This window comes from Pelophylax lessonae, assembly GCF_965119305.1.
Source record: "Pelophylax lessonae genome assembly, chromosome: 11".
NCBI classification, from domain to species: domain Eukaryota; kingdom Metazoa; phylum Chordata; class Amphibia; order Anura; family Ranidae; genus Pelophylax; species Pelophylax lessonae.
In genome coordinates, this window is record NC_138778.1 from 51,249,520 (window position 1) to 51,277,496 (window position 27,977).

The 27,977-nt window shown below is 42.9% G+C and overlaps 1 protein-coding gene across 3 annotated transcripts in view; it reads right to left on the reverse strand.

Annotated features, from left to right (window-relative positions):
* Positions 1–27,977, reverse strand: part of ERGIC3 (ERGIC and golgi 3) — a 54,804-nt gene that overhangs the window by 4,172 nt on the left and 22,655 nt on the right. Inside the window, exons 4-11 of one of the 3 annotated variants that reach the window (XM_082271950.1) lie at positions 27,758–27,877; positions 22,243–22,339; positions 19,604–19,769; positions 17,223–17,280; positions 10,714–10,728; positions 2,951–2,982; positions 2,761–2,857; positions 932–996 (exon numbers count right to left, since the gene is read on the reverse strand). In XM_082271950.1, the coding sequence (XP_082128076.1) occupies positions 932–996; positions 2,761–2,857; positions 2,951–2,982; positions 10,714–10,728; positions 17,223–17,280; positions 19,604–19,769; positions 22,243–22,339; positions 27,758–27,877 (650 nt within the window). Of the gene's footprint in view, positions 1–927; positions 997–2,760; positions 2,858–2,950; positions 2,983–10,713; positions 10,729–17,222; positions 17,281–19,603; positions 19,770–22,242; positions 22,340–27,757; positions 27,878–27,977 lie in introns of all 3 variants that reach the window. The other 2 variants (XM_082271949.1, XM_082271948.1) reach the window with 2 other exon arrangements.

Sequence of the window (27,977 nt, forward strand, 5' to 3'; positions counted from 1 at the left end):
CACAGCAGACAGCTTTTTAGAAGGCAGTAGGCTTACCACAAAAAAAGAAAGACGCATTACTAAACTCCTCTTCTCTGGATCCTCATATTTTAAAAATTAGTCGGCACATTATCCCATATATAGCATTCATAAGGTTGCATAAAAGCAAGTCTATATAGCATATGGTTTCCTCTCTCTCTTTTTTTTTTCTTTAATAAAGTGAACATGTGTTTGGCCAAGTTGTTTACAAGGAGACAGTGTTGTAGTGCAGGCACCTCATGGCTCCTTTATGTGGCTGTGTCAGTCTTCAATTTGATCCCTGTGTTGCCTTTGGATATTAGGCCCAGGTTGTACATGGGGCAACAACCCAATTAGAAATTAACCTTACCTCTTCAAGGGCCATGCTTGCAACATATAATTCAACTGTCAAATACCAGAGGGTCTAATGCTCACAAAAGTTCTGGCATCAGACAGCAGAAAGTTGTCAGAAGGAAGCTTAATCTTGACTTGGTCAGAACTAAATGGTTTAATGTACAGCCTGGTACACAGGGGGCAAGACTGACATTCAAACTTGCAGCCAACACAAAGTGATGCACTTCAGCACTACTGTTACCTTAGGTCAAGGTGAAAACACCTAGAGGCAAAAAGTCACTAAAACAAAGTCACCAAAGAGCTATGAAGATGTATAAAGTGCAGTAACTGACTGTACTTACCCAGATTCCAGCGTACCATAGTGCATCAGTCAAAGGTGGACTGACTGCCATGAATTATCACACTTATATTGCTCATTAAACTATTAAAAGGCCAATCAATTCTCTTCCGCTTTCAGCCTAGACTGGTTGTCAGACAATTACTCAGGTCTGTTCGGTTCATTATGGCAATAGAAATGTCAATACAAAAATAATTTACAGTGTGTTTTTTTTGTACAAAAAAGAGAAGTGATTTTACTTGCCTCTCCATCGATTTGTACATATACTGTAGGAACAATTTTCACAAAGTACTGAAACATCATGGAGGCTAAAAAAAAAAAAAGAATAAAAAAAATTAGGTACATAAAAAAATAGAAGGTTTAAACAAATGCAACTGTTTACATGTTCAACGAGTGAGCAATTAATTGTTGGATTGCTTCACTCCCTCTATGGTCACCAGTACAAAAAATGATAAAAAGTGAATTCAACATTAAAATTATCACCTAAACTGGGAATAGCAGAAATCTTCCACTAAAAACACCAGTTACATTAACAATTGCCTGAGAGGTAATTTCCCTGAATTTTCTATATATTTCCTTTTGCTTCCAGTTACATTTGCGTGATAGAAAGTGAAGGTAGACTCTGTAATGAGACATCTGTGAAAAAAAAAAATGCAGAGGTTCTAATCCTTCCTGAGTCATTTTAAAAATAAACATTTTGGCTTTAGGTTCATTTGGTTTGTAGCTTCTGGGAATTGTGCAGTTTTAGATGTGTTCATTTCTAGTTTGGCAAAGTTCAGGTCCCATGTTTTTTAAAATGTATATTGCAGTTAAACTATCCGATATCTATGTTCAAGACTGGAGGAAGCGGTATACTGACAGAAGCACACAAGCAGTGTGGGTCGGTTCCGTCTCATTGGTCGCGAGCGGTGGGGGTAGTGCTTCCTTCCTGTGAACACGTCCAAGCCACAACCGGGATAAAAGATTGGGATAGCAGACCTCGGTCATCCCATCGGAGATATAGACCTGGCATCAGAGTTCCAGGGGCTGTTGTGGATCGCCAGTTTTAACAATCCCCAGGACTTTGTGCGCAGATCAATACCTGGGGATCAGGCAGCAAATTCGGGTGGAGGTCTGGATTGGAGCCATCCAGGTCGCTGGCATATACCAGGGTAGGTGCTTTCCAGCCCCAGGGCAGTGGGCCAGTGACCATCAGGAGATGCAGATGCCATTCCTGGGAGAGTGGCCCCAGGAGCAATGGGTGTCCGAGTTGGACGATAGCGAGCTCTGTAATGGCACGCAGAGCAGGAATATTTAGGAGAGACAACAGAATGCTCCCTGGAGGGATATGACTTTGGCGGCCCTGGATTGCTGTGGGAGAGCCTTACAGATGTGTTTGTCGATGAAGAGGAACCTACCCGTGAGAACCTGTTCGGATACAGAGAGGTTATGCTCAGTCTTGCAGGAGTCTCAGAGCTTAAACCTGATCTTGAATACTTGCTAAGGAAAGAACAGCATCTGGAAAGGGCATACAGAACACGTTCAGCAGCATGCCCCATAATCGTCAGCAGAAACTCTGGAGATTGCCATTCCCAAAGCTGAAGCGCACCTCTCCCATCCTCTGGAACTCTCTACCTCAATGGGTCCAGCTATCTCCCACTCTGGACGCTTTTAAGTAGTCCCTGAAAACTCATCTATTTAGGGAAGCCTATCATGCCTCCAACTAACAACTTTTAACTCTTCCCATCAGCTCATCCCCACAATTATAGACTTTTGTACCACTTGCCCCACCCTATTAGATTGTAATTATTGTATTGTAAATGTACGGTCTCCCCTTAGATTGTCAAGTGCTGGGCAAACTGTTGGCGCTATATTAATCTTGTACAAAAACAATAATAGTCCCTATGCTGCTGTATGAAACCTGTACAAAAGCAATCAACAGCTGCACAAACACTAATCAGGAAAAACAAGCGACTCACACAGTCCCCTTTATAGTCCTGTGATAGTAAATTATATAACTATGTGAAAAGAGAAGGATATCATGCAGAACAGCTCTATATACAAACTGAAGAAGGTATGTAGTGAGTACTTACATTGCATAGCTGTCACGCTTGTTCCATCAAGAGGGTTCACTAAACCTGGATAATCTCTCCCAAATGACAGATGTTTGATATCATGTGTCATATTTATCTACAAAAAATAAAATGTTAATAGTCTTACGATCACAGCCATTAATGGGATATTATAATAATAAAATGATAATATAATCAATGTCACACTTACATTGTCAAGTCCAAAACTCTGTAAGTCGTGGACTGTAGAAGCAAACACACAAGACTGTTAATAAATGGATTTTTGTAAAATCTTACCTTAAAATCCTTTTCTCTTAGCTCATTGACAGACGTAGTCCTCGGTGATACAGCACCTTCGGGTTATGTTGCCTCCACAGGAGTAGGACTAGACAGGAAATGAAAAATGCTCTGGCCACACCCCAGTGGCAGTCCCCGAGGGTATATCCTCTCTCTCTCTGCCACAGCAAATCAGTTATGTCACAAAAGCAGTGCTTAGAGAATTTAACCCAATCCAACTCAAAAACAGAGGGGCGGGTACTACGTCTGTCAATGAGCTAAGAGAAAAGGATTTTACGGTAAGATTTTACAAAAATCCATTTTTCTCTATCGCTCATTGACAGACGTAGTCCTCGGTGATACAGCACCTTCGGGAAGTCCCAGAGCAGTATCACAAATGAGGGGTGGGAAAATGGAAATCAAATCCAAATCTAGAAGGGCCAACCGGTGCCAACTAGAAGTTTACAATGCTCATCCTTAATGATGAGACTCAACAAAAAAATTTTCAAACAGAAAAAAACCCTCGAGGTAGACCTCCTCAAATTGCGGCCTGCAAAACCTTGCGGCCAAATGAGGCATCCGCCGATGCCATCACATCAATTTTATAAAATTTTGTAAAGGTATGTACCGACGACCAGGTGGCCGCTTTACATACCTGGACCACTGACGCCTGATGGCGAAAGGCCCAGGAAGTACTGAGCGCTCGAGTGAAGTGCGCCCTAACAGGGAACGGAGGATTCCGACCCTTAATAGAATAAGCCTGTACCACCGTCTGTCTGATCCATGTAGATATGGTCGCGGCAGACACAGGCAACCCCCTTCAAGGGCTATCCGTGATCACAAAAAGTGAGTCCGTCTTACGAAAACCACTTTAGGAAGGATGGATTCGGAAGAAGAACCACCTTATCCCTATGAACCACCAGATCTGGTTCATAGGGATAAGGTGGTTCTTCTTCCAGGGTGTCAGCCAGTTCTGACACCCTGAGTACAGAAGTAATGGCCACCAAGAAGGCCACCTTCTGGGAATGTAAGCAAGGGAATCTCCCTAATATCTTCAAAGAGAAGTTTCTGAAGAACCGACCACACTAAATTAAGATACCAGGCGGTAAGGGTGGGCACACTGGCGGAGCCAGATGTCGCACCCCCTGGATGAAATTCCGCACCAAGGAATGATTAGCCAAAGGTTTCTTGAAAGAAGATTGCTAACGCCGAAAACCTGACCCTTGATCTTGCTCAAGGATAGTTTCTGCTCAACCCCTTGTTGCAGAGAGACCAAAATTCGGGTCACCGAATAGGTCTGTGGGGGAAATCCAATAGATTCACACCATGCAATATAAGACTTCCATGTGCTGGAAGTCGCTTTCCTTGCTTTAACTGGGAGGTAGGAATAACTGAAGCTGACACTCCCTTGTCCTTCAGTACCTGGGTCTCAATGGCCAGGCCATTAAGCCAGCGACTGTAAAGCAAGATGGAAGATCGGTCCCTGAGACCGCAAATCCTCCCTGAGAGGAAGTCTCCAAGGAGCGTCCGCAACTAGCCTCGCCAAGTCGGCGTACCAGGCTCGACGAGGTCAATCCGGAATTTCAAGAATAACTGGAATTCCCTCCACCTCTATCCTGCGAAGAAGTTCCCACAGCAACTTGAGAGGATGGAAGGCATGCCGTAGCTGATACTGCCCCCACGGGCGATCAGCGTTTCTGCTGCGTCCGCTAGAGGATTGTGGCGCGAGCTACAAACCTCCGCACCTTCCTGTTAGGCCAAGGTGCCAACAGATCCACATCCGGGATGTCCCAATGAAGGGACAGCTAGGGAAAAACCTCTGGATGAAGAGGCCATATGCGATTGGATCCGAATCGGGCTGCTCTAGAGCTGCTTGATCCAGTAAATCAGACAAAATCTGATCGCTCTCAGTTCCGATACCCTTATTGGTAATCTGGATACTATCGGAAGAAATGACTTCCCCTGGTTGAGCATCGGAGACTTCCTGGTCCGCTCGCTCAACCGGATCCGATTGTCCAGGGAATCGGAATTCTGATTCCATTAAAAAAGAATCTCCTTCAGGAGAATTCGGGTATGAGACTGGGTATACGGTACTGCCTCTAAGAAGGCCACCATCAGTCCCAGCCAATTGACAGACAGCAACATCCGAATCGTTGACTGAACCTTCTGGAGTTTCCCAGCAAGGAGAAACTCTCTTGCCCAGGATGTATCCAACCTTAGGCCCAGATAGTTCAGTCTCCTGGTGGGAACCAGGGATGATCTTTGGGAAAGCGAAAAAACGCTGATGTCCTGCGATGATGGGGATATAAAGATAGGCATCCTATATGTCTATGGACGCCAGGAAATCTCTTTGATGCAGGGAGGCCACCACTGTACGGATGGACTCTATTTCTTCCCAAGTCCAGATTTGGACGCACCTTGCCCTCTTTCCTGGGCATTGTGAATAGGTTCGAATAGAACCCCTGAAACCGTTCAATGTTAGAAGGGAAGAATCGCACCGGTGGAAGTGATCGAAACTCGATCCTGTGTCCTCCAGAAACCGGTGAAGACATCCCCCCCCCCACCCCAGAGATGGGTAGGGGCGCATCAGGCTATATTCTTCAGGCTTGGCTGAGCCGGACTCTTTGTTTACCCGACCAGCGCCCTTTGAAACCCCTCTAAAGGGGCTTTGGAGGGTTTCGCCTTATCGCCCGCCCTCGCGGAACGAACAACTCTATATGAGCAGAAAAGGAAGGTCCTCGTTCGTTACGAGGTCTTTTTATCCTAACAGTCTGTGGCAAGACAGCAGGTGGTACCGTCTATCCTATAAAGAGGAATTCCTCAAACGGATAGCACCTAGCCATGCGTTTGGAAATAACAGGGGTTCGTTTCTAAACGACCCCATTTGGGTAAAGGAAAATCCTTCGCCCTTTTGGTAGGCTAACAAGTACCAAAAAAGGAATCTCAGTTTCAGCTACCTCTGCCGGTGTAACCTCAAGACTAAAGGTTTCCCGGACGGACACAACTAGTGCATCCACCACTCTTGTGCTATGGCGGAGGCAGAAACGTGCTCCTCACTGCTGAGGAGATATTACCTGAGACAACAGCCCCCTAAGAGGGACCTGCAACTGCATTGACCAGTTCCGAATCCGTATCTGAAGTATCTGATAAACAATAGGGGTAGGCGGGGGTCGCTTCTTGATCCCCGTCCCTGACAGGCCACCTCCACCCGGGATACCAAAGACTCCAAAACTGCCGATAATGCATTAAAAACAAGTGGGGTACTGAAGGGTCCTGCGGCCACCTTGAGGGGATCAGGTGGGGATACCTATGCGGCAGGGTCAATGATTATACAAGACACTTGCCAGCGACAAAAAATGACAAAGTAAAAAAAAAACTTTTTTTTTTGTGTCCCCCAGTCGCAACAGCGCCCCTCAGTGTTACCTGCCTTTTTGGACCCCACAGAGAGAGAGACAGACCCCAAGGCTCATCCCTGATGCACAGAAGTTTTCATCAGCTTGCTCAGTGCTTGTCTTGTTACAGACAGAAGTCTTTGGCCCTATTTCCTGGGTAAAAGAGGCGGCTCCGCCCCTTAACACGCCTGCCGGCTCCTCCCCCTGGCTCCATGAGGTGTTTGAGTCACCTCAAACATGGCCGCCCCCATGCTGGAGACACGAGGCTACACCAAAATGGCGGCCTTGTGCGATCTACATGTCTGCAGAAGGATCTCGGCCTCACAACCCTTCACCCTCATGGTGGTCAGCGTGGTCGGAGGTACCGGACCCTAGCGGGCCGTATGCGGTCCGTGGCCGTCGGGAGGCATCTGCTTAGCTGGAGGAATGATCTGGAATGCAGTATACATGTATAGACATCGCCCTGTGGCTACTGACAGGTAGGATACCTTATACTATCACAGTAAAGTTCTAGTACTGCCACTGACTACAATCATTTACACATTTTTACAATTAGATTGTCAGCTCCCAAACCAAGCCTCCTGGCTTCTTGTACACAAAAATCACACTCAATTAGGGGGATCTGTGACATGTTGTAGGATAGAGGGGAACCCATCCTTACCATTACAGAGAGGGGCCCGCGTTCACCACAAGACCCGTCAGGGGGAAAGGGGGAACATACTACTCACCATACCGGAACCAGGCGGGCGCCAACTCCTGACAGTACCCCTCTTCACCGAGGTAGGAGGGCTGTCGACCAATACGGGCGCCGTGACTCATGGTCTTTGGCGTTTCAGCGAGACGTTTAACTCGCAGGGTCAGTCCCCGTCCAGTGGGACTATGTCGCGGCCGACCCAGCGCGGAGCTATGGCCTGCACGCGCTCGTAGGCTGAACTGGGGTGACCACTGGATCTCAACATCCCGCCCGTCGCCCAGTTCAGCTTTCTTGCTTGAAGATCTCACAGGAACACTGGAGAAAAAAAGCTGTCTTAAAAAATTCTTTTCTAAGAAAAAAATCCTGCCAGGACCGAAGATCCCAGCAAGGTATCTAGGTCCTTACTCCTGACTAGACAGAAAAAAACTGATTTGCTGTGGCAGAGAGAGAGAGGATATACCCTCGGGGACTGCCCCTGGGGTGTGGCCAGAGCATTTTTCATTTCCTGTCTAGTCCTACTCCTGTGGAGGCAACATAACCCGAAGGTGCTGTATCACCGAGGACTACGTCTGTCAATGAGCGATAGAGAAATACAAATATACAAAAGGAAATAAGTTGTTACAGTCACTTGAACGAAAGAAAATAGGACAATTCTTAAACCATGAGCTGTGTAAGTGGTTATAAGTGATTATAAAGATATGTCCTCCTAAACCAAGTATTTCAGCTTTGGTTTAATCACTCATCAGTTTCTTAGATGTCTCAGGAACATTGAATGTAAGATCTGTGGACATGAGTGCTCAGCTCCAACTACCTGCAGGGGTAATTACACGAGACTTCAGTGTTTCCCATGGACCATATATCATGAGAGATTCAGAAAGGAAGGCAACCTAAACCTAGTTGCAGGCATTATAGGACCGCAAACCAGAGACAGGAATTCCAGCGGGAGCTTCTCACCAGCCCTGGACAACTCAAGAGTTACTAAAGCAAACTGGTAAACTTTATGCCAAAATTATTCACCCACAACAGAAAAACAAGCTTATTCTCTACAGAGAACCCATTGCTTTGCTGGGCCTGGGCAAATTACAGGTGTGCTTTAGAATCCAGCATCCCAGCAGCTTACACTCGCTTTTCCTCTCCTCACTTGCTGCTACATTTAGCTGGGACCAAAAGGAAAATACTCTGTATTTCGAATAAGAACAAAGCCCCCTAGGGCGGGGAGAAAGCCAGCACTGTAGTTCTGACTGTAGAACCAAATAGAGCTTACCCCGTCTGCGGAAGTGGTTATGGAGTAAAGAAAAGGAGAATATAAGCTGCTAGGGAGGAGGGCATTAAAAGTAAACCTTCTGCTTGTGCTGCCTAGGAAAATCACAGATTCACTTTGAATATATTCCACACTTTGTTTAGAACACTGGTCTGAGCCAATTCATACAAGTGAGCGACCCTAAGCATGTTCCATAATGAATAATTTTGTGCTTGTAGCCTGATAAATTATCATTTGTAAATTATTTCTTAACAGTGTTGCCTTGCGGTTTCATAAAAGTAAAAACAGCAACAATACAATAAAAAGGACAAAGCAGTACAAGATCCAAGTAGGAGAGGAAGAAGGCTCAATAGATCCGATCTCTTAACTTTAGATCTGCAGGGCTGTAAAGTGTGACGATTCTGTGATGTCCGCATTCTGTCTGGCTACACTACAATGTAACATCAAAAGCATCAATTTCCTCCAACACTACACTATCTTTTCCAGTGTAGAATGACAAGCAGGCTCTGCCGGTGTCGGTTTAACTTTTCCAAGGACTGTTTACTTTTCCAAGGAGTCTATATTTAATCACTTCTTCTGCAGGCTATTCTGCACAGCTATGTGCTGCATTTCCAACACAGCCCTGTGTTAGGATATTAAGCAGAATTTCAAGCAGATATCGGAGGAACAAAATTTATGAAACTCAGGAATCATGAGTATGGAACTATGGGTAAAAGATAACATATATGATGTAGTCTGTCAATACCATTACAAAAGCAGTTTGTAGTTTTAGAGTCTCTCCTGCAACAGTTTTATTACCTTCTGGTAACACAAAGTGACAACGCTACTGTGCAAATGTGTTGCAGAAGACAGTTATCACAAAATTTGAAAAAATAACAGATCTACTGGCAGACCCTTGAAAATTTGATTGTGGGTGTGGGAACTTTTGTTTTAAACCTAGTGACAGAATGCAGCACATACATACAGTGTATAATTTTTCCCATAGCTACACTAAATATGATTTTTGTAAATGCAACTGGTGCAAGTACCTGACTGTGACCCGGCATCAGCCTTGTTCAGTCCCCTAAAATCACTATACCTAGATGGAGGCGCCCTCTTGTGTTTGTTTCTTATATGTGCATTAGGACCTCAAGACCTAATATGAGGAGCTGCATCCATTTTACCTGGTGTTCCAAACCCCTCCCCTGGCCCTCTTATGTGCCCAGTTTAAAGACTGTTGGGTTCCGGTCAGCGCAATAGCTTATTCTTTTTCTTCTGCCATCACTGTCCTGCACATAGCCTGTACAGACAGCAGAGCTGTGGGAGGGACCCAGCAGGTTCTCCTATTACAAGCTGCCTGCAGAAAACTACAGGGGTTTAGAGGTATATGACCAGTCACTCTGCACAAGGAGATAGCAAAAATACTGTTTATTATCACAGGAAACTCCTGCGAAGAAATAAAGAAAAAGCTTGGTTTTATGCTTGAATACTGCACAAATATGGAAGAAACACACAGGGGACACCGAAATTCAAGTACAAATACACATGGCTTTTGTATTTATGCAATATCTGTGTAGTTTGGATTCCAGCTTTAATCTGAGGGTCTGGTTTTGAAGATCGACTGATTTCCCAATTGGAAGCCTTTCTGACCCAAGACACTGAGCTTTGAGAATACATTGCTCCACAGTACCTCCAGCTACAGAGTTCATTGAGGGCTTTTTATTAAAAGCTAAATTCACTGCTAGTAAACGTGTAAATACTTGAATGTCCATAACCTGGCCACAGATTAACGTTACAGTATGCCTGTACTGTATTCAGAATATTGCTCTTAATTATGTCCTGGGATCCCCAAAACCAGGGAAGTAGTTGAATGCAGTGTCAGCTGGAACCTTGTGCTAATCCCCACCGGCACTGCTCTGTTGGTCAATCACATTGATGGACCAGGAGCTAGGCACAGAAGACTGGAGGACAACCACTGACTGACCTGTTTGCAGAAATATCAGAGCACAGAATTCTTGACTGTGGGTCCCCCAACAACAAACTAGATGGGCACTTCAAGGTGTCTGCACCAAAACCTGGATGCCAGTCTGCATTAAGTGAGGCAGATTCACGGACTAGGTATTGAGAAAACTAAGCACTTTTCCCCCCAGACTTATGAAAACAGTCTGTCAGTTCCAAAATCTGAATGGGTGTATTCATAAATTCAACATTACACCGTCAAATCCTGCTACAAATGGTCTTGGGATGGGCAGAGAAATGGTAGACTAGGTGGGCTAAGTGAATGGAAACTGTAGTGTGTAACGCATAGGAAGTGACATCACAGGCTGCCCAGAACATTGTGGATTGTAAATATACAAGAGTTTCAGACTTACTCTCAACAGCATGAACTGCACAGAGAAGGCAGAAAGAGAAGAGAGACATTGGCTTAATTACACAGTGGTACTTCCTAATATTTTCCCCAAATTTCCTTTGCCCAGCACATGGGTTAGCTAAAGAAAGGCAATTATTTTACCATCGTTAGCAAAAGAAAAATGAACCCCATTCAACCAGTTGGAAAAAAAAAAATACTGAGTGGTATAGAAACAATGATTTATCAGGCATTCAGTGTTTGTGCCTTTGGGTTGTTTCACATGTGGCAGACTCTGGCTGCGATCCGCTTGCTGAGCAGTGGATCTGTCCACTGAAGTTTACAGAGCAGGCGGATTACAGGTCCGTGTCCACTCCCGCTTATGCAGAACAGACACGGACACAGCCCGCTCTCCTCTATGGGTGGGCGTTTAGATGTAAAACGGACCACCTGTCTGTTTAAACCCGACTGCTATCCCTGGATTGGATGTAGACGGGTGTAAACAGATATGTAGCTCCGATCAGGTCCACCTGTCCGTTTTTCAGGCGGATCCGATCAGAACCTCCATTCGTGTGAAAAGAGCTTAAGGTGGATATATCTTTTTTACAACACACACAAACATTTAACCCTTTGCTTCCAGAGCCATTTTTGCAAACATGTTAAAATAATAGTTTTAAGTCTGAAGATTAGTTAAAACCAAACACTATACATTTTCTGAAAGCAGAGACCCCAGAGGAATAAAATGTTGGCAGTTCCCATTCTTTATGCCACATAACATAAGTGCAATGGTTTATCAAGCGCATATTTTAATGTAAAAAATACACAAACGCAATATATTACACTGTTGAGTAATATACAAAAGGATGAGGTTGCACAGAAGAAATACATACCCAACATAACAAGTCTTAAAACTGAAATGGTGACACACTTCTCTACCCAAAATTGTACAAAATTGTAAAAGCAGAATGTTAAAAGCTCTCACAGGTAATTTTTTTTTAGAGGTAACCTTGAATGATGGTCCTGAAACTTTTGCTCTCACTCAATATATAACATGTAGATGTATGTGCTTTGCCTATGTATGTATGTGTGAGTGCATGTGGGGTAAGAGGGGTGTTAAATGCTTGGGTGTACCTTGAATTTTTTTTACACCTTTTTTCTTTTCACTTAGATTGTAAAGGCTCTTTTTTTTTTTGCGTTAAAATAACAAACATGTTATACTTACCCAGATCCTCCTCTTCTCAAGTCCCTCGCCAGCACTCCTAGCCCCTCCCTCCCTGTGCCCCCACAGCAAGCGGCTTGCTATGGAGGACACCCGAGCTGAACCGCAGCTCCCTGTGTCCATTCAGACAGGGAGCCGCAACCTGGACTTCCAGATCTGGGGCATGCATGCGTGCCGCCGGCGACCAGCTCCCACTGTGATTTGGACACAGAGGGAGCCAAACAGTGGGCATTGTGAATGCGATGTCTGCTGGGACCCGCCGATCGTTTGGGACACAGGCAGAACACTGTTCTGTGAGAAGGGAAGGTTGTCATCCTGTGTTCCTACAAAGCAGGAACATGGATCTCTGCCTTCACATAGTAAAAATCACCCCCACAGTTAGCAAGCACTCCTAGGCACACAACTCTTTGATCGCTTCTGATGTTATCTCCTTCCCTGCAAGGGTCATTAGTACAGTGACAGTGCATATTTTTAGCACTGATCACCGTATTAGTGTCACTGGTCCCCAAAAAGAGTCACTTCGTGTCCGATTTGTCTGCCGCAATATTGCTGATCGCCGCCATTATTAGTAAAAATAAAAAATAAACAAAAATCCCATAGTTTGTAGACGCTATAACTTTTTGCTTTTTTTGTGCAAAGCAATCAATATACGCTCATTGTGACTTTTTTTTTTTTTAACCAAAACGTAGCAGAATACATATTGGCCTAAACTGATGAAAGAAATTAGATTTTTTGCATTTTTTTTATTGAATATGTTTTATAGCAGAAATAGATATATATTATATATACATTTTATTTATTTATTTTTTTAATTTTCAGTCTTTTTATCTTTATAGCGCAAAAAAATTAAAACCGCACAGGTGATCAAATACCACCAAAAAAAAAAAAACTCTATTTGTGGGAAAAAAGGACAAAGTTATCTGGGTACAGCGTCACACGACCGCGCAATTGTCAGTTAAATTAACGCAGTGCCGTATCGCAAAAAAATGGCCTGATCATGAAGGGGGGGGTAAACCTTCCGGAGGGCAAATGGTTAAAGCACTGGGCTATGCAACCCTTGTGCAAGAAGCGTTTGATCCGCATAGCCTTCGAGAGACAACACCTCTTTGGATCGACTCCTGAAACTATTAGCCAGGGTGTGACTGGTGGCAAATGCAGCTATAGTAGCTTCCTGAACAGAAGAGGTCTAAGGAACACCTTTCATTTCTCGCCTCCTCTGAACTCCTCACTGAGCTTGGCTCCACCTTCAAAGACTGGCTCTCATGAGTCTACCATAGCCTCAGATAAGTCTACTTACTCATGAAGGTCTCCCCCCTACTTTCCAGAGTGGGACGATGTAGGTTAACTTTTGCTGATACCTGGAAAATTTGTATCTCTGATGAATTGGTGCAGGAGATGGTTGACAAGGTGTACTAACTGGAGTTTCACTCCCTGCCCCATCCTCCATTTCTCACCACCAACTGTGTGTCACCAAACAGGATTAGCAGATCTAATTCGAGCTGTGTCTGGTCTTTTTGGATCAAAGACTTTGCTCTAGTTCCTATGGCATAAACAATTTTAGGGGTTTCACTTCAACCTGTTCATTATTCCCAAATCCAAAGGGGAATCTACCGCCTCGTCTCTCAAAGCTCGGAATGTCTTCATTAGCGCTCAGAAATTCCACTTGGACTCCACCACGGAGACTGACTTCGGTGGACATCTTTCCAGCACACCGCTGTTCTCTACTTTTAGCTATGTGGTCCCAGTATTAGGATCGGCTGTGCTCTTGTGGCATCTCACTGTGGGATACTTATGCCCCGTACACACGTTCAGATAATTGGACGACTTATCGTTCGCATTTTGTTGCATGATACTAACATCGAATTCAACAATGCGTACAAACCGTATGATTTTTGTCGTACGATTCTGGAAAAGCTTCCTGGTTGCTTAGCTACGTATCAGATGGTGCAAAACAAAAACAATGGCAGCCAGGCTTTTTCCATGCTATTTTAGTGTTTCTGAGCATGCACGGTCTTTGTCGATTGATTTTTAGCAGACGCATAGTGTACTGATGAAACTATTGTCGTTTGCGAGGCTGTCATACGACAGAAGAAGTTTTCCTGTTTGTCCCTTCGGATTTTGTTGGATGAACTGTCGTGATCGGCTATCGAAAGCTGTGTACTAATGATCAGATTATTGTGCGATCAGGTCGAAAGCGAGTTTTGTCGTACGATTATCGGAACCTGTGTGCGGGGCATTAGACAAACTCCTGTTGAGGTAACAGTAGATTCAGGCTCTGTAAGACAACTTTGACTGTCTTTGCTGTTAGAGCAGTTTGGATGAATCCTTGGACATAAATCGTTACTGGAACAGACTTAGGGTTTGTAATATTTGGGTTCAGTCTTGAATACTGCTAAAGCCAGGGTACTCATTTCGTAGGACAATCTTCAGACTCTAAGGTCTTAGATTTGAGCTCTACTGTCCAACAGCCACTTGACTCTTATGCTTTGCATGGGAGATTTGGATCAGATGGTAGCCTGCTTCGAAGCTGTCCTTTCCACCCAGTTTCACTCCAGACCACTAAAATACATCATTCGGTTGTCACGCCAGTCCCTGGATAGACCGATCCATTTGTCACGAAGAGCCAAGTCAACAATCCAGGTCTTGAGTCAGGAAGTCCATTGAGGAATTTGGAGGATACTCAAGATGCATGTTAGCCTGTCTGGCTGGGAAGGAGTCCTAGGCACCCTGTCACCCTGCCAAGTCACTTGGTCTTCAGAGTCTCTTAATCAACATTCTGGAGCTTCAGACAATTTGGCTGTCTCTGCAGTGTTGGACGAAACTGATAGAGGGTCATGCGATTTGAATTTGGTTGACACCACCACAGGAGTGGCTTTCATTGACCATCAGGGAAGAACCAGTCTTGCAGGGGCAAGATGTACAATGGATCCTGTCCTGGGCAGAACGTCATGTTTTCCAACCTTGTCCGCCGTGTACATGCCAGACAAGGGACAACTAGCGTACTTCACTCCTCAGCCAGCAGAGCATGGACCCAGGGTAATGGTCCCTACACCTGTGTTCCAGGACAACTAATGTGAACTTTCTGGTCAGGTTTGTCTGAGGTACAGGGATCCTTAAGCACAAGCATGGATGCTCTGGTGGCTCTGCTGGATCAGTACACCTTTATCTTTGCCTTTCCTCCCCTAAAGCTAGTACCTCAATCAGGATGGAGGGTATTTCGATGATTGACATTGCTCCAGACTGGCACAAGTGATTGTGGTATGCCGACTAGGCTATGCAAGATTGTCAAGATCTTCTGTCCCAAGGGCCAGTTTACCATCCTGCATTGCTGTTAAAGCCTAGGTTCTGGACAGGGCCTTGGTGAATCTGATTTCTATGGTGCTAGGAAGAATACTTTCAGTGTGGTCTATCATCAGACATGGAAGGCACACTCTACTTGGTATTAGTCTCAGGACTTCAATCCTTTTAGTTTATCCGTAGGATGAATTGACCCTTGATTCCCGCAGCTGGATCTGGACCGGCGTTTGGCTCTCAGCATGATCCAAGGCTAGGCTTATGCCGTACAATCCTATTTCAGAGACTGTTGGCCTCTTCCTCTTTAATTAAAGACTGGGGGTCTCCCATGTAGTTCCCCCATGACTCCGTAGGAGCGGACTCTGGTTTTCTGCTCTACAGGAACCATTGTTTGAATCCATTAGGGACACTCCTCTCTACTTCACCTACAAGGTGGTATTTCTAGGTACCATCATCTCTGTGAGGCAAATATCTGACCTAGAAGTTTTATCCTGCAAGGAGACCTTTCTGGTTTTACAAAAGGAAAAAGGTGGTGTTGAGACCAGGGACTTCTTTTTTGCCCAAGGTAGTTTCTGCCTTTCACCTTAATCAGGATATTCTTTTGTCCCACTGTCCAGCTTTAGTTTATCCAAAGGAAATTTCCCTCCATTATCTGGATGGAGTTCTGGAAATGGAACACATTCAGCCAATGCTTCTTTAAGAAGCTACATTAGAAGGGTGCTCCAGCTTCTGGTTCTAATATTTCTAGTTAGCTCAGGCAGACCATCGTCCAAGTTTATGGCCTCAACGATCCTGTCAAGTCACACTAGAACGGTGACTGTTTTCTGGACTTCTTGGCATCAAGCTCCTGCTTTCTAGAGTTGCAAGGCTGCCATCTGGTCTTCTGTTTGCATGTTCTCCAAGTTCAATCTGGTGGATATTTCTCCCTTATCTAATTCTAGTTTCTGGTGTCAGGTCCTTCAGTCTGCTCACTGAGCAGCAGGCAGCCTTCGGTTATTTTCTTAGGCCTGTTAGCATTTTTTTTTGCTGTGTTGTCTATCACCTCTTTCTATATTGGAAATTTAACCTATTTGTTCTAGTAACCATTTAGTTGGGACAGAAGGTAATGGGAAAGCCAAAAGTTAGCCAGCTGTCACTGGGTAAGAAATAAAATCACAGCACACATTGCAATCTAAATGTACAATCTTCTTTAGATCTAACAAAAACTGTTGCAAAGGCCTGCCTGTAATATTAGGACCCACCTAATGTATCTAGTCAAAGTTTTGGTAAACCTAAACAATTAAAAAAATGTATGCTGCCCCTTAGAGGAGATTTTTCCTCACTTTAGAGAGATTTAAAAAAAAAAAAGGGAATTAACCAAGCCTCCTGTGCCAATATAATGAATATTAAATTAGAAAGCTGGTATGAGTGTTGTGCACCACATTACCTAAGCAAATAGACCTGTTTCAGGTCTGTATGTGTCACTCAAGCCAGTTTCTATTTCTGGCATGCGGGATTTGAACTGTCTGCAGAGAGCTCACATCCTTATCTATGCTTGTTCCAGCACAGCCCTCCTCCTCCCTTTCCACACTCAACTGAGTGGGGAGCAGGGATGGGAAGAGCAATCAGGAGCATCCAGCACCAGCTATACTGTTCTCTGTCCCGTGTCTTGCGAAAGAAAGAAAACCATAAAAAAAAAAAAAAAAAAAAAAAAAAATGTAGAACTTTATGATAATTCATGTAAATGTATGGTTACGGTTTGTGACATGTTCCCATTCTCTGAGCCCACTTAGTCTCCTTGTTTTTCTTTCTGCTCATATCCAGTGGAAAGATTATTAAACACTGAGCATTCAACCATGAATTGTATTGCAGAATAAACAGTTTTTTGTGGTTGCGGTTTATTACTGAAAGTCTATGCTCTATACACATTATATCAAGTCTTCTATTCTCTATCAGATGCAAATCAATAAATATAAAAAAAAAGTATTTCTTACTATAAAAACCCAATTTATTTTGTAACAGCACAGTAAAGAGCTATTTACCATGGACGTGAGACTGCTGGAAGCTTTTCCCAGGAGCAAAATGGAAGTTTCCAGCCACCTTAATAGAGAAGGAAAGGTAAACATATTATTTGTTTTTACAATCAGTGCATTTATTAGTTATTCACAGATTTAATTCTCATTACTAGACATACAAACACTGGGGTCCTCCAGATCTTAGGCTTTTACTCATACGCATTCTGTAGCAAGCTTGTGGCCATATAAAGGAAAGTGAGCCCAATGCATGTCCTCCAGAGAAACAGCAGATCACTTCTGAAGCATCAGTGACACCGGGGAGACAAAATGGCTAATTGGGCCTAATTTGGACGTTTTCACTTAGGGGTGTACTCATTTTTGTTGCCAGCAGGTTTAGACATTAATGGCTGTGTGTTGTTATTTTTAGGGGACAGCAAATTTACACTGTTATTTACGCTACTTAGTGTACAGCTTGTATAACAGTGTACATTTTCTGTCTCCTCAAAATAACTCAACACACAGCCATTAATGTCTAAACTGCTGGCACCAAAAGTGAGTACACCCCTAAGTGAAAATGTCCAAATTGGGTCCAATTAGCCATCTTCCCTCCCTCTGTGTCATGTGACTCGTAGTGTTACAAGGTCTCAGGTGTGAATGGGGAGCAGGTGTGTTAAATTTGGTGTTATCGCTCTCACTCTCTCATACTGGTCACTGGAAGTTCAACATGGCACCTCATGGCAAAGAACTCTGAGGATTTGGAAAAAAAAAAAGAATCATTGCTCTACATAAAGATGGCCTAGGCTAGTGATGGGGAATGTTGGCACCCCCGATGTTTTGGAACTACATTTCCCATGATGCTCAACTACACTGCAGAGTGCATGTCATGAGCATCATTGGAAATGTAGTTCCAAAACATCTGGGGTGCCAAGATTCCCCATCACTGGCCTAGGCTATAAGAAGATTGCCAAGACCCTGAAACTGAGCTGCGGCATGGTGGCCAAGACCATACAGTGGTTAAACAGGACAGGTTCCACTCAGAACAGGCCTCGCCATGGTCAACAAAAGAACTTGATTGCACATGCTCAGCATCATATCCAGAGGTCATCTTTGGGGAAATATACATATGAGTACTGCCAACATTGCTGCAGAGGTTCAAAGGGGTGGGGGGGTCAGCCTGTCAGTGCTCAGACCATACGCCGCACACTGCATCAAATTGGAATATTTTAGAAGGAAGCCTCTTGTAAAGGTGATGCACATGAAAGCCCACAAACAGTTTGGTGAAGACAAGCAGACTAAGGACATGCATTACTGAAACCATGTCCTGTGGTCTGATGAGACCAAGATAAACTTATTTGGTTCAGATTGTGTCAAGCGTGTATGGCGGCAACCAAGTGAGAAGCACAAAGACAAGTTTCTCTTGCCTACAGTCAAGCACAGTGGTGGGAGTGTCATGGTCTGGGGCTAAATGAGTGCTGCCGGCACCGGGGAGCTACACATTGAGGGAACCATGAATGCAAACATGTACTGTGACATACTGAAGCAGAGCATGATCCCCTTCCTTCAGAGACTGGGCCGCAGGGCAATATTTCAATATGATAATGACCCCAAACACACCTCCAAGATGACCACTGCCTTGCTAAAGAAGGTGAGGGTAAAGGTGATTGAATGGCCAAGCATGTCTCTAGACCTAAACCCCATTGAGCATCTGTGGGGTATCCTCAAAACGGAAGGTGGAGGAGCGCAAGGTCTCAAACATCCACCAGTTCCGTGATGCCGTCATGGAGAAGTGGAAGAGGACTCCAGTAGCAACCTGTGAAGCTCTGGTGAACTCTATGCCCAAGGGGGTTAAGGCAGTGCTGGAAAATAATGGTAGCCACACAAAATATTGACATTTTGGCGCAACTTTGACATTTTCACTTAGGGGTTTACTCACTCACTTATGTGTCCAGCGCTTTAGACATTAATGGCTGTGTGTTGAGTTATTTTGAGGGGACAGCAAATGTACACTGTTATACAAGCTGCACACTCACTGCTTTACATTGTAGCAAAGTGTAATTTCTTCAGTGATGTCACATGAAAAGATATAATAATATATTTACAAAAATGTGAGGGGTGTACTCAATTTTGTGAGATACTGTATGTGTGTCTGTAGCGATTTTTGTAGCTATGGATAAGGTAGAGAAGGGTTAGAACTCTTTTCAGTTTTGTTTTCTCTCACTAAATACAGTAAGAGAGGGGAATTTTCTAACAAGGACACTTGTGTTTACCAGGAGGGGTTTACGTCTCACTTTGGAGGGTTTCCTGTTTTGCCATCTGGCAAAATAGGGAAATCTCTGCAACAGAACAAAAAGAGGAAAATACACATATACATACAGTAATACATACATGCTCAGTAAATAAAATATTACCTTATTGACTTCCAAGAATCCATACAATTCACAGCCCTCATTTTTCTGCTCCTGCATCTTCTGACTGAAGCCCTCCCTTTTACACTGCTCTATGGAATCTGGTGTTTTGAACGCCCACCCCTTCCGGCGATAGGCCTCCCGCACATCATCACATGTATTACAACACCTGCAGAGGTCCAAAGGACATTAAATAGTACCATGGTCAAAATAAAAAATTAACATCTGATGCAATCTTTCACTACCATTAACACAAGTAGTTCCCCTCCCATAACAATTGTATCACAGGAAATCCCACCCAGTTGATCAATTTCTTCGATCACCTCCCACTTTGTGTGCTCTTTCTACAGAGAATTTGCACAGCAGCATTGTCAGCCTGTGTACACGATAGTCTCAGACAGATATGCGGTTAGTAATGGACTTTATAATGGTGCTAAACCCATCAATTTAACGGTTTCCCAAAACAGTTACATTCAAGGGTCAAGGCGTGTTGTGAATGAGAACTGGTATTATTACTGTTCAAATATTCAGCTCCATGGTAACTGCAGATTAAACCGCAGCGAATACGGCAGATTCCCTGATTATGAAGGACAGGAGGGTTGAGTTCCGCTTTAAAGTGTCACTAAACTCACATCATAAAAACGATATAAATAAATGTTGTATTACATGCTGTTAATACTCACTCAGTCACTATGAGATTTGCATTCTGTACCCTGCAAAAAACCTGATTGATCCTGCTGCTCTCTATTTCTACCTTCTGTTCATGTCCCCAATTCAGCTAGGGATTTTACAACTGTGGTGGCAACTTTGCACATGCTCAGTTTTCAGTTAGTTTCTATGCTGAGCACTTCCTCCCTATAACATCTGAGCAGCCCACAAGACTATAGAGTCACACATGTGGTTGTATACACAGTGGTAAATGACAGCCCAATCCTTCCCTCCACCTTCATGCCCACAAACCAGCTAAACACAATAGGGGTGGGATATTACATGTAGATTAATGGAGGCTTCACCTCCCTCCTATTATAAGACACAGGATAGAGGGGTGTGACACAGTCTCTGACTGGCAGAAATCCAACCACACCATGTTATTGCCAAGAAATAAAGATTTTATTTCAAATTTATATATTTGTATGACAATTTAAAACAGCTTATTGATATGAAGTATATAGTGACAATCAGCGCAATAAAAAAAATAGCTCAACATATGTAAACCTAAAAAAACTATATAACCCCGATAGAGAGCTCAAAATAATTTAAAAAATTGTGCAAGCTGAATACTTTGTGATCTCACAACATCGAACAATAATTTTCACCTTCATAGTGCAGCACAACAAATGTATATAAATTAATAAATTTCCTTGCAAATAAACAAATGTTATTGTGTCATTCTCTCAAATTGTGATAGTTGCACAAAAAAAAATCTGAAAAATACTCCTCTCCACTCATATACAAGTGTCCTTCTATATCTCCTCTGCCACCAACAGTGTTCAGTGAAACATGCTTCCTCTTGTGTTGCATGTGCTCCAAACACCAGGTGAAAACCCTGCTTCCCTCAAAAATAGAAATAAGGGCCATCATCAAATATCACTCTGCTCCTGGGCAGAACTGATTTTTTTCTTCTGAGTCTCGGTTATCTCTCACCCTTGTGTGCACGTTTAACAACCAGACCATAGGAAACAGAGGCAGATACACAGTGCTTTCCCCATTTAACTATTTAATAAAGCCCTCAATGGAATACACTTGCTAGATAAAACAGTAAATCTGTAGCAAATCTACCTCAGCTGGCTCACCACTCTCGTTGTACACAGCAGTGTCAGCGTGATGTCACAGGCTCAGCTCCTCCCTCCTAGACGCGTAGCGCTCCCAATAGGGTGGTGAGCCAGCTGCTGTAGATTTGCTACAAGTGCTATTTAACGTTTTATCGCGCAAGTGTGTTCCATTAGGGGTTTTAAAAAATAGTCAAAAGGGAAAACACTATGCATCTGCCTCTTTGTTTAATTTGGTCCGGTTGCTGAACTTGAACACAAGGGTGAGAAAAAAATAAATAAAAGAATGTAAAATAAAAAAATAATTAAAACAATAATTCTTATAGTGAATACTGTCATTGGAGGTCTTAACCCCATACAGTTACTAGAATATAAATATTTTTCACTATAGTGCTCATTTAAAGTGGTTGTAAAGGCTGTGAGCTGCTTCCCTCAAATCACTCCCCTAATACTTACCTGAGCCCGATCTTGATCCAGCGATGTGCACTGAAGCAGCAGCTCTCCCGGGTCTCTCTCTACTCATTGGCTGAGATACAGCAGTGGGAGCCAGCGAGGAGAGAGTAGGGATCGGGGAAATGGAGAAACAGGGCTCAAGAGCAAGCACGCAAGAGTGCCCCCATAGCAAGAGGCTTGTTGTGGGGGCACTCAGCAGGTGGGAGGGGCCAGAAGAACAGGAAAGGGACTCAAAAGGGGATGATCTGGACTGCTCTGCGCAAAACCATTGCACAAAGCAGGCAAGTATAGGACGTTTGTTATTTAAAAAAAAAAAAACAGCCTTTAATATCACTAAGCTTCTAAAAAAAAAAAAAAAAAAAAAAAAAAAAAAAAAAACACAACATCAACCAAAGAACCTTTAATCTCTGAAGTAATTACCTGATATCATCAGTCTCTGCACCATAGCAGCTTTCACAACGATTAGGATCTAAAGTTTTGGGATCAAAAACGACATGCTCCTCCGATTTTCCTAGATCTGCAGAATAGAATGCAAAAAAAAGGACAGTTCAATTAACAATCAGATTCTGTTTATCTGCAACTACAACAGCACACCTCATGTGACCAAAAATGAACATGTGATTATATACACTAATTATAATCAATATAGTGGAGCGCAACTGATTCAATACGTCACAAAAGTTCCTTGATCTCCTCTCCTCTAAGTAAATTTATGATAATCAAAAGTAAATGATAAAATAGAAAAAAAAAGTTAATTAAAGTCCACATTCACTGGGAGTGACCAGCCAGCAACAGGGTATTGGTCTATTTATAGTGGAGTTTTGGGTATCAATTTTTTTTATCACATTTATAAGAAATTGTGGTTGCACTGATTGTATTCACTCACATACAGTATCTCACAAAAGTGAGTACACCCTTCACATTTTTGTAATTTTTTTATTATATCTTTTCATGTGACAACACGAAATGACACTTTGCTACAATGTAAAGTAGTGAGTGTCCAGCTTGTATAACAGTGCGAATTTGCTGGCCACTCAAAATAACTCAACACACATCCATTAATGTCTAAACCACTGGCAACAAAAGTGAGTACACCCCTAAGTAAAAATGTCCAAACTGGGCCAATTAGCCATTTTTCCTCCCTAGTGTCATGTGACTCGTCAGTGTTACAAGGTCTCAGGTGTGAATGGGGAGCAGGTGTGTTAAATTTGGTGTTATCACTCTCAATTTCTCATACTGGTCACTGGAAGTTCAACATGGCACCTCATGGCAAAGAACTCTCTGAGGATCTGAAAAAAAGAATTGTTGCTCTACATAAAGATGGCCTAGGCCAGTGATGGCGAACCTTGGCACCCCAGATGTTTTTGAACTATATTTCCCATGATGCTCAACTACACTGCAGAATGCATGAGCATCATCGGAAATGTAGTTCCAAAACATCTGGGGTGCCAAGGTTCGCCATCACTGGCCTAGGCTATAAGAAGATTGCCAAGTCCCTAAAAATGAGCTGCAGCATGCTGGCCAAGACCACACAGCAGTTTACCAGGACAGGTTCCAGTCAGAACAGGCCTCACCATGGTCGACCAAAGAAGTTGAGTGCATGTGCTCAGTGTCATATCCACATATGTCTTTGGGAAATAGATGTATGAGTGCTGCCAGCATTGCTGCAGAGGTTGAAGGGGTGGGGGGGGTCAGCCTGTCAGTGCTCAGACCATATGCCGCACACTGCATCAAATTGGTCTGCATGGCTGTCATCCCAGAAGGAAGCCTCTTCTAAAGATGATGCACAAGAAAGCCCACAAACAGTTTGCTGAAGACAAGCAGACTAAGGACCTGGATTACTGGAACAATGTCCTGTGGTCTGATAATACAAATAAGATAAACTTATTTGGTTCAGATGGTGTCAAGTGTGTGTGGCCGCAACCAAGTGAGGAGTACAAAGACAAGTGTGTCTTGCCTGCAGTTAAGCATAGGGGTGGGAGTGTCATTGTCTGGGGCTGCATAAATGCTGCCAGCACTGGGGAGCTACAGATCATTGAGGGAACCATGAATACCAACATGTACTGTTACATACTGAAGCAAAGCAGGATCCCCTCCCTTCAGAGACTGGGCTGCAGGGCAGTATTTCAACAGGATAACGACCCCAAACACACCTCCAAGATGACCACTGCCTTGCTAAAGAAGCTGAGGGTAAAGGTGATGGACTGGCCAAGCATGTCTCCAGACCTAAATGCTATTGAGCATCTGTGGGGCATCCTCAAACAGAAGGTGGAGGAGCGCAAGGTCTCTAACATCCACCAGCTCCGTGATGTCATCATGGAGGAGTAGAAGAGGACTCCAGTGGCAAACTTTGAAGCTCTTGTGAACTCCATGGCCAAGAGTGTTAAGACAGTGCTGGAAAATAATGGTGGCCACACAAAATATTGACACTTTTGGGCCCAATTTGAACATTTTTATTCAGGGGTGTACTCACTTTTTTTTGCCAGCAGTTTAGACATTAATGGCTGTGTGTTGAGTTATTTTGAGGGGACAGCAAATTTACACTGTTATACAAGCTGTACACTCACTACTTTACATTGTAGCAAAGTGTTATTTCTTCAGTGTTGTCACATGAAAAGATAATAAAATATTTACAAAAATTTGAGGGGAGATACTGTAATATATACACTATATAGCCAAAATATTTGCACACAACTCTCAAATCATTAGCCAGGCATTTTCAGTGAAAGGTACTGTTAACACTATGGCATACAAAGAGATTTACACAATTGCGCACTTACAGCCTTGTAAAAACATGGTAAGAGTTTGGAAAATGCCCTTTTGTGTTCTAGCAAGACTGTCCCTGTGTACAAAGCCATTTCCATAAAAGGCATGGATTGAGGCGTATGGGGGTCAGAGGAATTTGAGTGCCCAGCACAGAGCCTTGGCCTCAACCTTAGTGAACGTCTGAAAATTGGATAAGTGCCTCAAATAAATAGCAACTCTTCACTCAAAAAATGCCATCATCTGAAACTTGTGTGTTCTAAAATAATATTGTCAACTTGTGTAATTTTAATAATGTATTCATGTACATAGAAAAAAAACATTTTCCTTTTTGTATCAGTAAACGTGTTAACTTTTATGTCACTTCAAATGTGTTATCAGTTGGTACCCAAATAGCCCATTTATTCTGACTTGGGGTAATTTCCGCTTAGCGAACCAGGTTTTTTTGTCCAAAATTGTTAGTATTAGTAAAATTAGTAGACCTTACAAATGTTCTTTTTGGCCAAATTCCCACAGCAACACTACAAAATCTTGCAGAAAAGTTAAGGCTGTTAAAGCCACAGAGAAGGGATGGGGGAAGCTCCATAATAATGTCCCCGACTTTGAAACTGCCTGTCCTATTGTTGTGATGGTCAGGTTTGGCTAGATTTTAGTTTATGCCCCCAATGTCACATGATGAAACGCGTTGGGCGGAGCTAACACATGCAATGTCACAACGCCTATCTGGACTGGTAATTTTGTGAAGCAGTGTCTGAAATTCTCTACCACGCATTCCCGGGAAAGATTTATAGACAAAGCGCATATCTGTGTTATCTATGTGAGTAGTATGCACACTGAACTGCAATAAAGGTTTTTAGTTGGATTTACACTATGTGGATTCTTCCATCTTGATTTCATATGGAATTTCGTGCACTATGGTTGCCATTGAGGTTACCACTTACTGGAAGATGAGATACACTGTGGAATTCCAGCCAAGCAATACGAGATGGATATTGGTTTGATGGGATTGTACTATACAGGCTGATTTGACTCTGTATTGGAGTAGTTATGTGTTCTGGGAAGAGTCCATTTCTCATGGCCGATAATGGTTCACATGGTGAAAAGATGGGGCTAACTTCGCTGCAAGACCGCTTCGCAAATACAGTATGACTTAAATATTGCAAAAACCACCATTTTATTCTCCCAGGGTCTCGGCTAAAAAAATATATTAATTAATTGTTTGGGGGTTCCAAGTCATTTTCTATCAAAAAAAATACTGATTTTAACTTGTAAGCAACAAGGGTCAGAAAAAGGCTTAAGGCTCGTACACACTATAAGAAAAAAGGGCGAGCATTTTTGTCCAAAGAATTTTCGTACAATTTTCGTATAGTGTGTACAGAACTTTCTACAGACAGAATTTTCTTATGAAAATTCTCGGATGGACAAACTCCGAAATTTTTCACGTACAGGAAAAAACAAATGATTTTCGTTTAATGCGTACTGTTTTCGTACGATTTTTGTATGAGGAAAGTCAGAAAAGAAAGACTGCACATGATCAGAAACAATAAACAACAAAAAAAAGGTTTGGTTGTATGAGAATGTTCGTAAGAAAATTCATCGGTTCCGATTTGCTGTGAAACAACGAGAAAAATCGTACAATCGTTCGCCCGATTTGCTTATAGTGTGTACCCCACTTTAGTCTTTGAATGGTTAAACTGACCTCAGTTACAGACCGAAGTTCAACCCTCTGATCTAAAAGAAATAAATGATAAATTGTAAAACATGTTTATCTCCAAGTCTGAGCAAGGTTGATAAAAATTTTTGGAGGCTTTTTTTTTTTTTGACAGCTGTGAGTGAGCAGAGAATGATTCTGCACTGTATAAATCGTGGAAATGCTGGACTAAGGTCGTTAAGGGGGGTTGAATCGTAATCGTGATTTTTTTAACGATTAATTGTGCAACTCTAGTCAGTAGCAGATCCTATAAGTCTTGTAAATTACAAGCTGGGGTCTGCACAGAGCAGACCTTTTCTTCCAGTACATTCCACAGATGCTCGATTGAATTAAGATCTGTAGAATTTGGAGGCCAAGTCAAAACCTTAAACCATTTTTGCATTGTAGCAGGGTGCATTATTCTGCTGGAAGAGGCCACTGTTATCAGGGAATCCAGTTTTAATGAATGGGTGTACTTGGTCAGCAACAATGTTTAGGTAGGTGGTACATGTCAAGTAACATTCACATGAATGGCCGGACCCAAGGTTTGCCTTCCCCCTATACAGTATCATGGTGCCATTTCTTCCCCAGGGTAAGTGATGCACACGCACCCCGTCATCCACATGATGTGAAAGAAAACGTGATTCATCAGACCAGATCACCTTCTCCCTTTGCTCCATGGTCCAGTATTGATACTCACATGCCCATTGTAGGTGTTTTTGGTTGATATGGAATCCTGACCAGTCTACGACTACACAGCCCCATACACAATATAAGGCAGACAAGCGGAGCTTCTCCTTTTGGGTGGAGCTCCGCTTTAAGCTGTGTTCACTTCAATTATTAAAATATATGCAAAGCAAATTTCTGTTTATTTAATCTGCGCACATGATTGGGTATTCAAAGTAAACAGCCACATACTACTGTAAGGTTCGCAACTCCTTTACGAAATCAACGTTAATGGCAGCCCTGAAAAAAATTGTACTGCCAAAAGGGGACAAATACTTTTCATGCCTCATAGATTATTTCTCTGCGGAGAATGCTCCAGGGACTAGCTAAAAATGACTGATTTTGAGGAGTACATGCTCTTTAGGAAGATCAATAGAATGGATACTTTTTTCACATAACTAGTTCTCTTGGAATGGTTTTGATTTACCTTGGCAAAGTAGAATTTATTTATTTATTTTTTTATTAAACATGCCCCCAGGTGGTTTTATGCCATAATGTGCTAGTATGCACCACGCACTAACCTATTATGGTAGACTTAGTTACTTGTCAAACTAAGCCCTCCAGAGTGGGTGCCATAAATGTGCTCTGAGCTGGGCGTGCACAGCTCAGATTACGCAAAAGCTGAAAGGAATTTATGATATAAGAGATCACTAGGGTCTCTTCTGCTATAAAAACTCTGCCGTTCAGCAGTTTTTCAAACTTTGACTTTATTACCGCTTTAAAGAATGAAGCATAAAATTCCCAGTAAACACATACCATGCCTTTCGGCTTCTGACGATACTACTTTCCCATCTTTTCCCAGTCGCCGTTTGAACAGATTGTGCTCAACATCCAGTTGCTGCTCCCCAGCTACATCCATGGCATCTATGCTTAAATCTACAGGGCAAATAATTATTTTGTGAAACAAAAAGCACAGATTAATATTACATAGACACATAGAAAAATAAAGACAGAAAATACAAAGCAGACTATAACA